The following is a 16,522-nucleotide window of genomic DNA, read 5'->3' as shown; positions in this document are numbered from 1 at the left end:
CTTGGTTGTATACTGTAAATTTGTCTATAGCCTATAACTTTGAAGAGTCTCGCTTTGGTTGTAAACACATGTAGGATATTTAATAAGCTCTCAGGGATCATCCTCTGTGAATCACTGTGTTTTTTTCTCATTGCCAATATGGTTGACTTTGACGCGGCTTTACAAAAAAATCCACTCTTCTTCAAAGCTTCAAGAAACTTTTATTACATCTGACAAGACTCGACACCTTTGAACATTTTCTGCCATGACGTCTCCTGCATGGTGTCACATGCAGGCGACGTCGTGTGTTGTACAGTACATAGTATTGTCGACCTGTTGTTTTCTCACCTTGTCTGAAACTAGCGATACATGTGAACACTGGGCAGAGGGCTCCATGGCAACAGCCGACATGACGATGATAGCGTACTGTAAACCGGCACAGCAGGGCTTTTATTGTCTGTTTTATTTTCAATCTACTGTTAATGCTGTAAATATCACCGCTCGCTGTTTCTCATCTTTTCTGCTTAGTGACCACACGTTTGTGAGCTTCTCCTCGTGAAAGTCGGGTTTTACTCTCAGCAAAAGTTCAGTTCAGTTTGGTTTTTGTATCATGTGCTGTAAATTTTGATCAATAATGGACAGCCTGACGTGGTATTGATCGTTGTTTTAAATAGCAGTGTGTGGGTTTTTCCGCTTTACATGTTTGATATGGGCAGCACTGATTTCTTTCCTGTCCCTGGCTGCGTTTCTGAATGAACCGGTTCATCACGGTGACTAATAATCAGTGAATGTATACAGATAAAGAATGTTTTTAGATGGTGGAAAGTCAGTTTATTTCACCGAACATTGCTTTGAACCACATCTTTGTCATCTTTGCCTTGGTTTCTTTTATTGTAGCTTTTACAGAAACCAGATTTAATAGAACCAAAGTGTTTTTCTCAATGTAGAGCTAACTATCGATATATTATTATCTGCCTAGATCCGATAGAGATGCAGTAGTTATAGCAGATGTGTTTTTGTGCCTTGTTTTGTGTGCCTTATCTTATCTTTGATCTCTTAACTCAGTTGGTTTGCTTGCTCTCAAAGATCAGCAATTATCCACAACTACATCCATTTTTGTGTATATGTTTTTATATGAAACAATACTGCTGAAAGTTACTGTAGCATTATCTCATCTTACAGAGGAAATCCCACTGTTGGCTTGGTTACAGTACTTCTTAATTATTCCTTTAATACCGTATAACCTACTCAATGGACAAGATTTCAGTCTTTACCTATACTGTTCATGAACATATAATTGGCCCAGGGCTAAGCACCATGTGTGTATAATGTGCCGCTGCTTTGTAAACTCACTGTATGTGTTGTACATTTATATTTTACTGTATCTTTTAGCTCTGAATGTCAGAACATGCTTCATACATGTGCAACTAAGCCACAATAAAGCTGGAAAACATGCTACTGTTCTCTATATGATATCTATGTTGAAAGAAGAAAATTATGGTATAGCACCTCTAACGAGGCATCAGATTTATAGCCCACCTTCCCACCTTCCTATGCTCATTTCTTTTTTTTTCCAATCCTGTATTAAGTCCATCCCTACTCAGAAGTAAAGTTAGCGTTTCCATGGAGAGCTCACCTGCTGACAAAGCAGCAGTCCAAGGCTTGTTGTGCTAATTGTGAGGTGTTTTGTGTCGGTGGCCTTGCAGAGGAATTTGCAGAGAATGTAAATTCAGACACTGTGCAACTCACCCACTGCACTCCAGTCCACAGATTCTTGACTTTTCTTTTATGTATGTATATATATTGAATGAAAAATGTTTTATTATTTCAAACAAATGGAGTAAAAAGTCAAAGGGAAGACATCCACACACTCATCCTTCAAGTATCAAAAAGCAGGGCAAGGACAGTCTAAGGCCAAAGGTCAACAGTGCTGCAGGTTGATTGCTTCCTCACAGTCTGTTGTTGACAACTTTCAACCAGTCGATGATGGTCAGTGGCGGTCTTCTCTCCATGGACCAAGCCCGCAACAAACACTCTCAAGGCCAAACAAGGTCTGGATTTTACAGAGCACAGACTGGAGGTCCACTCTGACACACCTGCCCTGCCTCAATTAGCACCTGAGTCACTGCCACTGGTTCTCAGCTAAATTCATCAACCCCACAGACACACACACACACACACACACACACACACACACACACACACACACACACACACACACACACACACACACACACACACACACACACACACACACACACACACACACAGCCACCCAAAACCACTCCCAATCAGTGCCAATTAGTGTGAAGGTGATGATAAAGGTCTGCCCTGCTACATGAGCACCAGGAAGCCATTACACAGCCAGGTTCAGTAATAGGCCCTTGTGTCTAATAAGGCTCTAATAGGCTTCATTGTTCAAAGGAAAAACTGTCAGTCATTACTGTGGCCACATAAGGCAGATGTCACAGTTAACAGCTCCTCGTGGGGGGAGGAACACGGTTGTGCCATTCACTGTCGCCTGTGTGTGTTATAATTACGTGCTCATGATTACATGAATTTGATTTCTTAATCATTTTCTTAATCACTGGCCATTTGTAAATAAAGCAGCATTTTATGTTTAGGGTTGAGTAACAGCTTTGTTAATGGTTAATATGTTTTCATATATTATTAGGTTGCTGACTTATGACAAACATTTCTGGTGTTTATTCATCTGTTTGATAATTGATAATGATCTCTAAATGTTGGTAATCTTACAATACCTGCACCAAAGAACTGGACAGTTTCAAGGTACTTGAGTATTTCATTTTTATGCTGCTTTGTTCTTTTAATCTACACTACATCTCAGAGACATTCATTTCACAGGTGTGTTTATTATTATTATTATTATTGTTATGTACATAAAACATATCATAAGTTTGTAGCATTTTCAGATATCTAACCAAATGTTCCTAAATATTTTTAGCTTGAGGCCCTTGATAAAAGAGACAGTGTTCATTTGTTTCCCTCCTTGTCACAAGTGTTTTGTTTGTGAGTGAGTCCTTATTAGGAGTTACAATTGAAAGGTTTTCCTCCCTAAATTATTTCATTTAGAGCTGCAAAAAGAAAAACAATAAAGTCTGCTTCTATTTGGAAGAAAAGCTACTCAAATGTGATAATTTGTCTCTTTGTCATTTGTGATAATAAACTGAACGTCTCCTTCGGCTAAAAGCAATTACAATTACAATTTCCTTAATTAATTAATTTATAATTAATAGTTATAAGTCTTAGTTCCATTCCAAGTGGTGAAATGAACCAAGAAAGATGAATCTCGTCCTCCATCCTTTCTAATTCCAATATGCATCTCAAGAGCCCTCAAGAAAAAAGAGATGCAGGCATGAAAGAGTGCAATAAATATAAGTGGGTAATACAATAAGATACTACATACATATGGTAGCTGACATATACTGTAGATGTATAGGCTACTGAACCAGGGTGTTATTGCACATGGTACTGTCCATCAGTTTGGTCACAGAGCATGTGGGAGGGAGGACATGAGCTCATCAATCTACATAGAGATGATCAGATGAAGAAAGTGAATAAAAAAAACCCTGATCAAAAGTCACATTTAATTCCTGTGGTATCTGCAGTGGGGGTGTAACAAAAGACTGATGATGATGATGATGATGATGTATGTATGCAGTGTCCTCGCCCGGGTACAATGGCTTTTTTTCCCCCTTCTCCACAACAGCTGCATTTCCTCCGCTCGCCACGCGGGGGCGGGGCAGCGTCTGGACTCTGAAGCCTCATTGGCGACAACTGTTTACGTCGACCAATCAGAGAGCTCTGCGTCCGTACCGTTACTTCCGGGTGTGTTCAATGAAGAAAATCCCTGTGATGCTTTTTTTGTTGTGTGTTTTCTAGAAAAATCTAGACTAGGCTTCAGTCAGTTGTCATTAAGAGCGAGTAGAAAATGAACAGGATTTTCGGACGCGGGAAACCCAAAGCGCCTCCTGCGAACCTGTCGGACTGTATTGGGAATGTGAGTATTTGCTGTCAGGCTGGGCTGCATTGTTGTTTATGTCTTTTCTTTTCTTTTTTTTAAACCGAGATAGCATCCTACCATGGCAGTGCATCACAAACAGGACTCTCCTTTTTTTTTACATGTTTCCCGTTTTATACTGTGAGAGAGCAGCGTGTTTATAAGGCAGAGCCTGGGCTGTTCAACAACACAGACAGACTCCCACCAGCCCACTCCTCCTGTTATGTTTCTCCTCCATAAACACACAACACCAGGGCCGGCCCAAGCCTCCATGGGGCCCTAGGCAAACATTTATTTTGGGGCCCTCTATTACTGCCTATAATACAGATTATTAATCATTTACACACCTGTTTCATTTTTCTAATCATTACAAATCATGATCCTAGCCTGGCATGTTTTTACCCATCTATGCCTATTGTTTTTAATCAGAAATGGTACCAAATTCAGCTAAAAGTGCAGCCTGGGGTTGATTTACAGCAGGGGTTCTCAACTAGTCTCACTCTGGGCTCCACATTTTCCCATGGTCATTAAGTCGCGACCCACTTTTATAGAATTCAAACCAAGATTTTTTTTTTTTAAAGCCTTTAAAAACTCATTTTGCTCTTTATTGAGCAAAGTGCATTTCAGAGCACATGAATGAAACTAAGGAGGACCATGACAACTGCATGTACGGAAGTGAATAAAATAATATCAAACTGCACAAAATGGAGACCAACAAAACGATATATTTGACTTATAATGCATCTCTGCATTTAGAGCATGTTCACAAAAGTGAATAGGCTAAATATCAAATTGCACAAAATAAAGACCCACAAAACAAAACAAGATTCACTGCATTCAGGCCACATTAATAAGAAACTGATATCTTTGCATTCAGAGCAAATAATAAGAAACTGAGGAGGAGCATTACAACTGCGTGTGTTCACGTGCCTTTCAATATAAGTTATTTTTCAAAATAAAAGACATGTCCAACATCAGATGTGCATTAAATATTATTTACTTTTTTGACCAGCTGTCCGCGACCCATCCAGAACGGGTCCGCGACCCACTTTTGGGTCCCGACCCACCAGTTGAGAACCACTGATTTACAGTACACTTAAAAGGATAGTTCAACAAATTTGAACTTTGCCATAATCGCTATAGTCATAGTAGTAGTAGTTCATTACCTTTAATTATCGGTGCATGTTGTTTTGAGATCTGCGGGGCAGAGACACAATGGGGGTGAACGGTACAGGTCCCCTGTCCCCTCAAAACTCATCAAATACACAATCCAACAACTTCAAAACGCTCTCGTGGACAAGTTGTGACCTGCACATTTGCCATGCTATGAAATAATCAAGTAGCGTTACGAGATAGAGTTGTTTTTGAGGCGAATGCAGCCGGAACTACACTCCAGAGTGATTTCAAAAGCGCAATTAGTTCAGAGTATGTACAGCAGGCGCATAAATGAACCAACGAATAAGGAAAGAAAAAGGAGTAGGAAGCAGCAAAGAGAGTGAGTTAGTAGTTAGTCGGTAGAGAATAGTGAGAAGAATAGTTTATGTAATTATGCAGGATTTCTCTAGGGATCGACAGAAGTTGCACACTATAGATTTAAAAAAGTGAATTGATCTTTGGGGCTCTCAGTGGTCATGGGGTCCTAAGCAGGTGCTTGGTTCTGCACAGCACGCAGAGGCAGAGACAGGAGGGGCAGGTTGGTTCGCTCTGTGTTTGGTCTGCTGGGAGCCTCCAAGCCATTACACCTCTAATTGATCCTCTCGCTCTCCTTCTCTCTGTCACAGGTGGATGCCCGGGCCGAGTCCATAGACAAGAAAATTGGCAGACTAGATGCTGAGCTTCTCAAGTACAAGGACCAGCTGAAAAAGATGAGAGATGGGCCCTCCAAGGTGGGGACACCCACCCACATTCAACCCCAGTCTTAAGAGGAAAATGTGCGGTTCAGAAATGGGGAATAATTATTGTGTTTTCTTCTTGTTCAAACGCAGAACACGGTGAAACAGAAGGCGATGAGAGTGCTGAAGCAGAAGAGGATGTAAGTCCCATGATGTGAAGGCATATCTTTTGATATATCAGAAGTAAAGCCTGATCAATAATCATAAATATATATGGTTTACAGTATGGTGTATTGCCAAAATACTGTATGGTAACAAATATACATATAGAACTTTTGCAATAAATAAGTGGTTTTAGAGCTGCACAAAAAATCTTATTGTAATAGAAATCACAATATCCAAATTTAAGGGAATGCATTTATTAATGTATTTATTTTGATAAAGGTAAAATGTGTCACAACAGAGTCGCTACAGAGACACTGTGGACAACAAGTCGTGTTCTCAAGATGGGACATGATTGTTTGCTAAAAGACCCAACAAAAATTACATCACCATTTTTAATTTGTTTTTTAAGTGAAAATGAAAAGCAACAATGACCATTCACAGTGAAATTGCAATCGCATCATCTGGCCAAATCATTACTTTATCCTGAATTTTAGGTTAATTGTTAAACTCTAAAATGCTCCACTCAGTACATCTTATAGTTACAATTCTGAAACAATAAACAAACCAAAACGATATTGTTAATGTGAAAAATAGAATTAGACAACATCTGGTTATACAACAGTTAAAACCTCTCAAATACAGATCAATTGCAGTATAAAATATCTGAAAATTGAAAAAAACAACAACAAGTGATTCAATTTGTTCGAATGAAAGTCAAGAAAAAGCAGCAAATATTCACAGTTTGAAGTTAGCTGCACTTAAACAGTTGTAATACTGTTACCAGCCTCAGAAATTCGTTATCAATCAGGCTGAAGTTATCATTGAACTTTGGAGAAGAATCACTGTTGTCACGACTGAATTGTTTCTCCTCAGGTATGAAGGTCAAAGGGAGCAGCTGGCCCAGCAGTCGTTCAACATGGAGCAGGCAAACTACACAATCCAGACACTAAAGGACACCAAAACAACGGTAAGAGCCCCACAGTGTGGCCGGGACTGATGGGATTACACTGGTAATCTCTCTGTACTGCTGCTGTTTACTTTACTTTGTGGTGAGTCTGAGGTGAGGTGAGATTGAGATTAAAATGTTAACCAGAGTGTAAACACTGGCTCAGCTCTCTGAGTCACTAATAAACATTTCTGGCTTGTAGGACGATGTCTCAGGCTTTTTCTTTCCTCTTGATTTGTAGTCCAGAGATGAGTCATGTGTTTTTATCTGTTATGAATGAATGTTTTATTTTTGCAACAGTTTTTCCCAGAAATTATGGTAATATTTTCCTTTCCTCTTAGTATTTCCAATTTTAATGGCCAACATGACTAACTAATGGACATACGTACGGGAAACGACCTCGGTCACCTGCCTGACGGAGGCAAAAGAGCCTCCACCCTTTGTTTAATGTGAGGTTGTTTATGAATGCACTCACACTGATTCAACATGTAACTAAATATTCTTTGATTTGTTTCTATTTGCAGGTGGAGGCCATGAAGATTGGTGCAAAGGAAATGAAGAGGGCTTACAAGGACGTCAAAATTGATCAGATTGACGTATGTTTATTTTACATTATCGGCTACAGTTACAGTATATCCCACAATATATAGACTCTGATTAATTAATTAATTAACAGAATATTAACAAACATTTCTCAGCACTGCTCTGTGTCAAATTGTAAATGTGAGGGTGACATTATTTCCTCTCTCTGGACACATTTAAATGTCACTCTTTCATCGAAATGTCCCCCACTAAATTCTTATAATTATTATAATTTGCATCCAAATAAATGTTAATTTAAGTACTTCCTTTCAGCCACAAATCAACAGGAAAATAATTACCAGACAGACACATTTTAAGCATATGTATGGCATTTTGAGCATCGTTACCAGGCTTTGCTCATTTACTGTGCACTCTGTTACTGGTGGTTTGTAAATAAATTAACTTGACCAAAAAAAAAAAGCATCTTACATGACAGTGTTGGTGTTAAATAACGGTCAGAAGTCCAGCTGTGAGATACTGTGTCTGCTCCTAAAAGAGACCCCATGTGTTTGGACTTCCAGGATTTACAGGACCAACTGGAGGACATGATGGAAGACGCCAACGAGGTTCAAGAGGCCCTGAGCCGCAGCTACGGCACCCCAGACATAGACGAGGATGATCTTGAAGCAGGTATACCTGACTGTCTCTGACATGTTTATTTTTGTTTTTTTACTTAAAGCAGAAGTAAGTGATATATTTGTGTTAATATAAGTCTTAAATAGTTATATCTTCCGACAGCAATCACTTACATAGAGTGTTTGGACTGAAACACGGGTCTGTCAGTCCCTCTGCTCTGCTCTGAGCCGAGGAGAAAACATTTATCGTATCCTACAGTTTTTATCCAATGAGGAGAGAGAACGGCATGCAGGGCTGTGTGTGCAGCCAAGGGATGCGCCGTGAATGTGGCGACGTAGGGACGAGGACTGTTATGGTGCGTTCAAGGAAACTCGTAGACTCGTGTTTTTCCGTCCTGTGAAGTCGTACCAGTTTGATCTGGTACGAGTTCACGGGTCGGAAGTTACGAGTGGCCGTTATAGTGACTTTCACTGGTAAAACAGGTCGGAAAAACACGAGTGGGTTGCCTGGAACACTACAAAGTCGTAAGTTGTGACTTGAAGCTGTGATTTACGATTTCAAAAGCCTGCCTGGAACGCAGCATTAGCGAAAACGACCGGATCGCTTACTTCTGCTTTAAAGGAGCGGTATGTAAGAATGTGGCCAAAATTGTTGCTGCAGTCAAATTCAAAACATAGCAGCGCGTTGTTTCCCTCAGTGGAAGCTTAACTGGCAACCCGGAGGCTGAAATGCCACTGACACTGTGATTGGGAGAGAGGGCTAGGTGGTGCAACATGCCAACACGTAAATTCAAAACATAAACATGATTTGCAGTCTGCAAAAAAATGTTTAAATGTGAATATTCTGGCTGTACTATTGTTGTTGGTGAGTTCAGTATGTTATATGAACATTATTCCTGAGTCTCTGTGACATATTAGGATGATTTTACAGCCAGTTGCTTTAGATTTCTTACATATTGTACCTTTAAAGGCCCTACAAAGAACTTTGAACTGGATATGCCAAAGTCTCTCATTTGTGCTGATGTCTCTTTGTCCACAGGGGTCGCCAAAATCAACACAAAATTAAAGTTCTTCGTTGACGCTTTAAACCAAAATGAGTTTAACGTTGACGTTTAAAGCTGCAGTTATGAGAAAAGTGTCATTGTGGTTTCAGAACTGGACGCACTGGGTGATGAGCTGCTGCTGGACGACGACAGCACCTACCTGGACGAGGCCTCAGCCGCCCCATCGATCCCTGAGGGAATCCCCAGTGACAGCAAGACAAATAAGGTAACAGTCCACGTAGCACATTGTACTGAAGGTTCATGTATCATCGATTTAATGTTACCAAATTCACACGATCCATCTCATGATATCTGTGGTTGCTCATTGGTTTTCTAATATTAAGCGACTCAGTTCCTGAGCTTTTCATTGCACAGATGTTATTTCAAGAGAAGTTACAACATGAATGCACATCAGAAAAAAACTCTTGAATAAAACCAAGATTAAACTGATTAAGTATGTGGCTATGTAGGAAATGGCGTAAAAATTGCAGGCGGTTAAACATGAACCAATCAAAAGAACAATAACACTTGAAATATAAGGGGTCTATTTAGAGCTTTGTCTGCCTGCGTTTGTAGTTAATGACATTTTCCTTTTGTTTTCAGGATGGTGTTTTGGTGGATGAGTTTGGCCTCCCACAGATTCCTGCCTCATAAACAGGGGACTGATGAACAACTGCACTTCACCAGAAAACACTTTTATATGTAGAGTAACATTTTTACATGCAGAAAACCATTTGACCTGAGAACACTACGATTTCGAAGTTGTCCTGGTGTTGGGTTGTGTTTTGTTACTACTACTGTGCTAGCATGTGGCCTTGTAACATACTGATCCCTTTTTTAAAAAACACTATTCCTGTTTGTGTCCCCTCCAGCTGTCGGTGTCATTTATCATCAGTGTTACCTAGGATTAATTTATTTTTATTTATGACTAGTTTTGTGTGTTGTTGCTTAGACATAACCATTTTGTTTGAGTTTTCAAAAGTGGAGTTGATCCCCTCTTAACCTGCCCCAGATGTCTGCAGGTTATTTGAAACATGCAAAATAAAATGTGTTTTAATTTAACCTTGAATTACTGTTTATTGATTATGATCTCATTATTCCTGTGTCCCTGCGGTTTCACATTTCTCTACTCACAGACCTTGACTTTTATGCTGCCGGCGAAGAAAACACAGACTCCTGCACTTTCTCAGGAGGTGGACTACTACTATTATTATTATTATTATTTTGTGGTTATTTTTTATTTGTAAATGTCCAACCAGGACCTGGCTGAATGGCCCTGGGGCAAAACTGAGAGGTGGCCTGCTACTGAGACGCCCACACAAACCAGGCTGTATTCATCTGCTGTAATAACACCCTGTTCGAGGTTTACTGCATGTAGTAGTTGTTGTAGTACGAAAAGATGATGCCTCTCTTATTTTTCAATTTAATATAGCCTAACTTTTTACTGTGTTAAAGCGCATTTATTTAATTTAAACCATGTAGGTTGAATGGTGGACTACTGTGGGCAGCTTGAAATGTGATGCAGCTCATTAAGGTCCTGAAAAATTCATTCAGGTGTGTTTCTCATTGTTTCTTCTTTTCCCCAAACAAAACAAGTCCGTCCTCTATGCTACATTACTACGTCCATGTTGAGTGAAGGGGCAATAATACTGTCTGCTCAAGTATTAGCAGGTTACTTACAGGTTCCTTCTGGTTATTTTATATTTATTACTATAGTCAGTGCAATATTACGCCGCGTTTTCTGTACTTACAACATGAGGAGAGCAGAAGTTAGTTTGAAGTCAAAAAGTTCGACTCTGGTGGGACTCGAACCCACAACCTTTGAATCACTTCACATGTGTTTTGCTAGAAGTCCAATGCGCTATCCATTGCGCCACAGAGCCAGATGCCCCATCTCTGTTCAAACTTCCTGCCAAATTTGTGACTTGAAAAAGAGTTAGACGATAGCTATGACAATTGATTTTTACTTTTTACGATCATCTGAAGGGGACACCAAAGTTATATGTTGAAAACAAGACGGCTGCGCATTAAACAATTATTTATTCATTTATTTTTTTTGTGGAAAAAGGTTGTATTTATAGCTAGAATTATCACTTTTGTCATCTATATGTTTTATTCTCGTGCGGTTTCGTTTATTCAAAAGATAATAAATGAATTAAAAAAATAAAAGCACGTAAAGAACTACTTCCGGTGTGTTGCCGGAAGTAGTCAGCGAGCATCAACATTCTGCTGTGCGGTCTCTTGAGTTGACGTGATAAAAGGACTCTGAAAAGGAAAATGTCAGAACAATCGATAACAGTGACAGTTGCATACGGTAACAGTATTTTTTTTTAAAAGATGTTGCACGACAGTTACCAGATGATCGATAGTTTACTAACGTTACTAACAACCGTGGATCGAGTGGTTTAGAAATGGCTAGCTAATGTGGCTAAGTTACCACACCGAGCATCTGGCTCCGTTATAAATACTTCATCCCTCCATCCACTTTAACATCTTGAACGACGTCATACCATTGCAGTAACCCTTTAATAATATTAATGTTTCTCTTATATTGATTCAGTTGCTGTCATTTCCGCTAATCTGACATCAAACCGTTGTTTTACAGCAACGTTGCATAATGTATCAAGAAAAATGTGTAAATAAAATGCTTTTAGAGTTTGTCCAAGAGGCATATTATTGTTTTATCAAATATTTTTCAATATGAAATGTTCAATATCCTAATGTAAAGAAAAAAAGACAAAATGTAAATGCCTTATAGAGAAATACTTGTGTCAGTACTTTGGATTTCAGCGATTTCTGCCCTTTTACTTCAGGATCTACTAAGCACAACCTCACAATAGCGGGTCAGGATGATGGTAAGGGTCCCACCGTCAAAGACCTGTCAGATGCTCTCACTCAGGCGACTGGAGTCCCAGCAGCCTCACAGAAACTCATCTTCAAAGGTAGACTGCATGTCTCTCTTCTTTCACAGCGTGAAAAGATCTTGAATATCATTATCTCCAGATGTAACTTTGCCTTGTTCTTTCTGGCAGGAAAATCATTGAAGGACATGGAGGAGAGCCTGTCCAACTACGGAGTAAAAGAGGGCTCAAAACTCATGATGATTGGAAAGCGGGTAAGGCTTCTTTTTTTTTTTTCCAAGTGTCCATTCCATGTATCTGTGATGAAATACTGACCATAATCTCAAAACAGAATAGTCCTGAGGAAGAAGTGGAACTGAAGAAGCTAAAAGACATAGAGAAATCCATGGAGCAGACGGCTAAAAAGCTGGAAAAAGTTGATGGAGAATTGACTGGACTCAAGAATGTAAGAATTTATGTGGAGTTTCTAAGTTGCATACTTTTCCTGTGGTGGTTTGTTCTGCTCCTGAGATTTGATTGTCTCCCATCTGTGACTATTTTTTCAGGGCTTCCTGGCCAAAGACCTCCAGGCAGAGGCTCTGGGTAAACTCGATCACAGAGTAAAAATAGCAGCCGAGCAGTTCATGAAGATTCTGGAGCAGATAGACGCCCTGGTAATCTATTGTGGTTTAGGTGTTTATTTTTGAGTGCATGTTTTATTCATGCGTCACATATTAACCCAAATTGCTCCTCTTCTGACAGACTGTCCCAGACAATTTCAATGACTGCAAAATGAAGAAAAAGGGACTTGTAAAGACAGTGCAGGTAAAGTTCACCTCCAGTGTTATCAATATATTACAATTGAGAATCACATACTGTGTATTTTTTATTATCATTATTATTAAGTGTTATTGCTTTCTGCCAACAGGATTTCCTGGCTCAGTGTGACAAGATTGAGGCCTGTATATCAGACCACCTATCCAAGATCCAGTCAAAAAACCTTGCCCTGGCAGATTAGGGAGAAGACAAAGACTCCCACATCATGTGCTATACATTGCTCTGTGAGCAACTGCAAAGTGTACAGAAAGCTCCAGGTGTGGAGCAGATCTTCATCTATTTATTGTTGGTGTGTTGTGTATGAGAAATGCCTCATCACAGAGAATCCTACGATCAGAAGGAGTCTGGTTAACAACACTGATGCTAGTTACAGCACGGATACATTATCTGGGTCAAAGAAACATGTGAGGTGTTTTTGACATATTTTAACCGCAGGCATCAGAGGTGCTTTGAATTGTGTAACATTATGTAGATCCCTAAACCTCATTGAGAACAGGTAATCAGTCAGACTACTACTGCCAAAATATCTGTCATATTATCCATGATGATGACAAACCATACAACAACACAGAACACGGTTTCGTTTTTCCTTAATTGTGACGTACCAAACTGTGGTGTTACATATGGGGATTTACACACACATGGCTGAAAGTACGTGGACATTACAAAACGATTACCTTTAATTTGCCATGCTAACAGCTTCCACTGTTCTCAGGAGGTGGCAGAGATCAGCTCCCACTCAGTTCAAGTAATGGTAGAGAAATTGTGGACATTTCTTCAATTTTGTGACATTTTACCAACCAAAGGACAAACAACCAGGTACACATCAATATCCACATACTTTTGGCCAGATAGTGTATGTATTTTTATCATTCAGTCTCCATGAATTGTCAACACCAAACCAGCAACTTTTGTTTTTTCTCTAGTGAGTGATCCCACATGTGTCTTTGAAATGTGTGTGAACTGTGAAACTGTAATTGCTTTAAACCATCAGTGACGACACACATCCCATCTATTTTCCTTTGTTTTAAAAAAAATAAAAGGACCTTTTGAAATATGAACAGAGCATTGTTGATTCACCTCAGAACACGGTTCCATCTCAAAACTTTAATTTCCTATAAAATACAAAGGATTCAGTGAAACCAAAGCAGTCACAATAACAGATCTCGTTTGAGTTTATTTCCAGCTTTATCCATTGGGGTCTTCACATACATCTTTGCTAGCTTATACAGACCCTTAGTGGTGTTATCACATATGTGCAAATTAGCTTTAAAGAGTAGGGTTGAGGGGGTTGGAAGGAGGGGGTCCAGAAGTATGAACCAAAAAGCAGCTTAAATGACCTTCAGTAGGCTACACCATAGTGAAGCTTCATCAAATGACAGGATACAGCTGTTCTAACCAGTGGAAGCACATACAACACACAAGATGAACAGTATAAACCTCATCCAGTGAAATACTCCTTTCTAATCGTCTTTATCCTTCGCACCGTGCTTTAAAATACGTGTGAATGCTACATAGTTGAAGTTGCCTTTCTTGTCAATCGGAGCCTCACGGAAGAGCTCGTCCACTTCTTCATCTGTAAACCTGTCACCCATCGTGGTGAGCAGCTCCCGTAGATACTCCTCCTGGATCACACCTATAGGGGGAGATGGGTGAATCCATTAGAAGGAAAGTACAACAGAATAGATTGCTGCTGTCATCTTAAAACAAGCACAAAGTATTTCAGTTTTCAAAATTTAAATTGTTTTAGTCATTCACTGAGAAAAATGTCAACAGTTGGATTCAGTTTCTAAAGTGTAAGGATGTCCAAACCTAAACATCTCAACAATGTAAATCAAATTCATCTCAATGTTTTATCATTTTCACTATTTCCTGTTTTGGATCAGGTGCATGGTCATTTGAACTGTGTGTATTTTACCATTTTCTCAAACAGCACATAACCTCACCTGTGCCTTCCTCATCGAAGCAGGCAAAAGCATTACGGATTACATCCTCAGGATCTGTGCCGTTCAGCTTCTCTCCAAACATGGTCAGGAACATGGTAAAGTTGATCGGACCTGGCGCTTCATTCATCATGGCCTCCAGGTATTCATCTGTGGGGTTCTTACCTGAGAAATGAAAAAGTCAGAGTAATGAGGACGGAATATACTAACTGTCATCCACGTTTGTTTTTTGAACAGTGCTCACCATTTTTATTGTTAAAAAAGGGCATAAATATTGAATATATACTGTCTAAATGTGAGTTAATATATAGTTACGTTTACCTAATGAGGCCAACATGTCATGAAGATCTTCTTTGTCAATGAAACCATCCCTGTTTTGGTCGATCATGTTAAAAGCCTCCTTGAACTCCTGGATCTGGGACTGATCAAACATAGCGAACACATTGGAGGTGGCGCGCTGAGGACGCTTCTTGGTGTTCTTCCCCTTGGCCCTTTTGCTTGACATGATGGCAGCTGGTTGTTGCCCCCTCCTGTAGCACAAATAAAATGATATGAAGGCTGTGAACTAGAGCTCAACAATGTGATGAAAACATCTGTCAGATTTATCTTTATGATAATAAATGTTACACAAGGAAATTATTTTATGACGTCCGCTTCCTTGTTATGTTTGTCAGGATCAAATACATCATGACCTGTTTGAGATTCAGATAGGATACACCTGTGAACCAGGCTGATTGAACATCTTTTTCAGTCAACAAAATTAACTCATTAAAAAACGATTTACATTTTACTGAACAAAAGCAGTGCCACCAACTTTAATATAACCATTTTGTGTGAATGTGCCTTTTGTTCCTCCAAATGTAAAACATTAAAAACTGTTTTGATTCAGCCTTCAGACTTAGGAAATCCTTATAGTTGGTAAAAGAGGCTTAACTTTAAAAACGCATATTTACATTTGTCAACGTGGATGTGACTAAAAAAAAAGTGGATGTGACTAATAACTTATTGAACCCTTTATTTATTAAAAAGATTTCTGTTTTGCATCTGTATGACTGTGTGTTGTAGCATCACACAACACTAAGCTAGCGTTACCGTGCCACAATGATTTAAAAACACACGCATATGACAATTGAATAATTATTAAAATCAACCTTCATGATTTTGCTGTTACTTACATTTCCTCCACTTTGTAAATAACCTGAACAAACCCTTTATTTCTTAGCTAGCTGTAGCCCAGTGTTGACCATAGACTGGTGTTGACCTAAATAAACTCATGACTAGGCTAACTTCACAGAGCTAACCGATATCAGCTCACGGTGGAGGAAAACGTTTAAACTGTGCGTCCTCAAATTAGGGGACATGAATGAGCACTTTGTAAAAGAGAGGGGAAAATATCACCAACCTCAGAAAACACAGGCGTTACTTGCCAAAGGGCAGCGCACACAGGTCCCAGAGCATCCACAGTGTGATGATGAGGAGGAACCATCAATGTTTTATTTCCTCTTCGCCGAACTGACCAATCAGAGCCGAGCTGGACGGGACCAACATTCTGGAACATTCCATGTCGTCTAGGTAACAGGTGGATTTTCTCAAGTTTTTCTTCTTTTTTAGGATAAAAATCATCAATTTAGCAGTAAGATTTTAGGTAATTTGTAAATGATGATACACAAATACAGGTACGTATAATAAAGCTCTTATTTTGAGCTTTGTCCAAAACCACAAATCTGCGGTTAAAAGGTTTCATCAGCAGGTGGCAGCA

At 39.4% G+C, this 16,522-nt stretch overlaps 4 protein-coding genes and 1 non-coding gene across 5 annotated transcripts in view; 2 read left to right on the top strand and 3 right to left on the bottom strand.

Moving 5' to 3' along the window:
• Positions 1-16,522, bottom strand: part of clul1 (clusterin-like 1 (retinal)) — a 279,095-nt gene that overhangs the window by 16,675 nt on the left and 245,898 nt on the right. The window lies entirely within an intron of this gene.
• On the top strand, positions 3,784-10,205 carry chmp5a (charged multivesicular body protein 5a). The gene is made up of 8 exons (XM_085804454.1): positions 3,784-4,000; positions 5,782-5,886; positions 5,986-6,032; positions 6,871-6,964; positions 7,468-7,539; positions 8,047-8,155; positions 9,254-9,369; positions 9,747-10,205. Exons 1-8 carry the CDS (start codon positions 3,932-3,934, stop codon positions 9,795-9,797), a joined length of 663 nt encoding a protein of 220 aa, XP_085660580.1. The 5' UTR covers positions 3,784-3,931; the 3' UTR covers positions 9,798-10,205.
• On the bottom strand, positions 10,935-11,026 carry trnar-ucu (transfer RNA arginine (anticodon UCU)). Its single transcript is given in 2 exon segments — positions 10,935-10,970; positions 10,990-11,026. It is a non-coding gene; the product is annotated as a tRNA-Arg (tRNA).
• bag1 (BCL2 associated athanogene 1) lies at positions 11,333-14,234 on the top strand. Its single transcript, XM_085804144.1, has 7 exons — positions 11,333-11,457; positions 11,957-12,085; positions 12,176-12,258; positions 12,336-12,449; positions 12,550-12,657; positions 12,746-12,808; positions 12,912-14,234. The coding sequence occupies exons 1-7, from the start codon at positions 11,421-11,423 to the stop codon at positions 12,999-13,001; spliced, it is 624 nt and encodes a 207-aa protein (XP_085660270.1). The 5' UTR covers positions 11,333-11,420; the 3' UTR covers positions 13,002-14,234.
• Positions 13,913-16,319, bottom strand: myl12.2 (myosin, light chain 12, genome duplicate 2). Its single transcript, XM_085804145.1, has 4 exons — positions 16,166-16,319; positions 15,085-15,293; positions 14,767-14,928; positions 13,913-14,456 (listed from the first exon to the last, which is right to left on the bottom strand). The coding sequence occupies exons 2-4, from the start codon at positions 15,266-15,268 to the stop codon at positions 14,284-14,286; spliced, it is 519 nt and encodes a 172-aa protein (XP_085660271.1). The 5' UTR covers positions 15,269-15,293; positions 16,166-16,319; the 3' UTR covers positions 13,913-14,283.

This window comes from Trachurus japonicus, chromosome 17 (genome assembly GCF_045865225.1).
Source record: "Trachurus japonicus isolate A0001 chromosome 17, Traja_1.0".
NCBI lineage: Eukaryota > Metazoa > Chordata > Actinopteri > Carangiformes > Carangidae > Trachurus > Trachurus japonicus.
Note: the sequence above shows the minus strand (reverse complement) of the source record. Positions and strands in the feature narration are given on the sequence as shown.

What these genes read in the sequence shown, in the direction of transcription:
- chmp5a (XM_085804454.1), top strand. Translation starts at nt 3,932, where the DNA reads ATGAACAGGATTTTCGGACGCGGGAAACCCAAAGCGCCTCCTGCGAAC. An exon ending in GTGCTGAAGCAGAAGAGGAT is followed by an intron (nt 6,033 to 6,870) that starts GTAAGTCCCATG and finishes GTTTCTCCTCAG; the next exon opens with GTATGAAGGTCAAAGGGAGC. An exon ending in TAAAGGACACCAAAACAACG is followed by an intron (nt 6,965 to 7,467) that starts GTAAGAGCCCCA and finishes TTCTATTTGCAG; the next exon opens with GTGGAGGCCATGAAGATTGG.
- myl12.2 (XM_085804145.1), bottom strand. Translation starts at nt 15,268, where the DNA reads ATGTCAAGCAAAAGGGCCAAGGGGAAGAACACCAAGAAGCGTCCTCAG. An exon ending in TGACATGTTGGCCTCATTAG is followed by an intron (nt 14,929 to 15,084) that starts GTAAACGTAACT and finishes TTCATTTCTCAG; the next exon opens with GTAAGAACCCCACAGATGAA. An exon ending in CTTCGATGAGGAAGGCACAG is followed by an intron (nt 14,457 to 14,766) that starts GTGAGGTTATGT and finishes CTCCCCCTATAG; the next exon opens with GTGTGATCCAGGAGGAGTAT.
- bag1 (XM_085804144.1), top strand. Translation starts at nt 11,421, where the DNA reads ATGTCAGAACAATCGATAACAGTGACAGTTGCATACG. An exon ending in ACAGAAACTCATCTTCAAAG is followed by an intron (nt 12,086 to 12,175) that starts GTAGACTGCATG and finishes TCTTTCTGGCAG; the next exon opens with GAAAATCATTGAAGGACATG. An exon ending in TGGAGCAGATAGACGCCCTG is followed by an intron (nt 12,658 to 12,745) that starts GTAATCTATTGT and finishes CTCTTCTGACAG; the next exon opens with ACTGTCCCAGACAATTTCAA.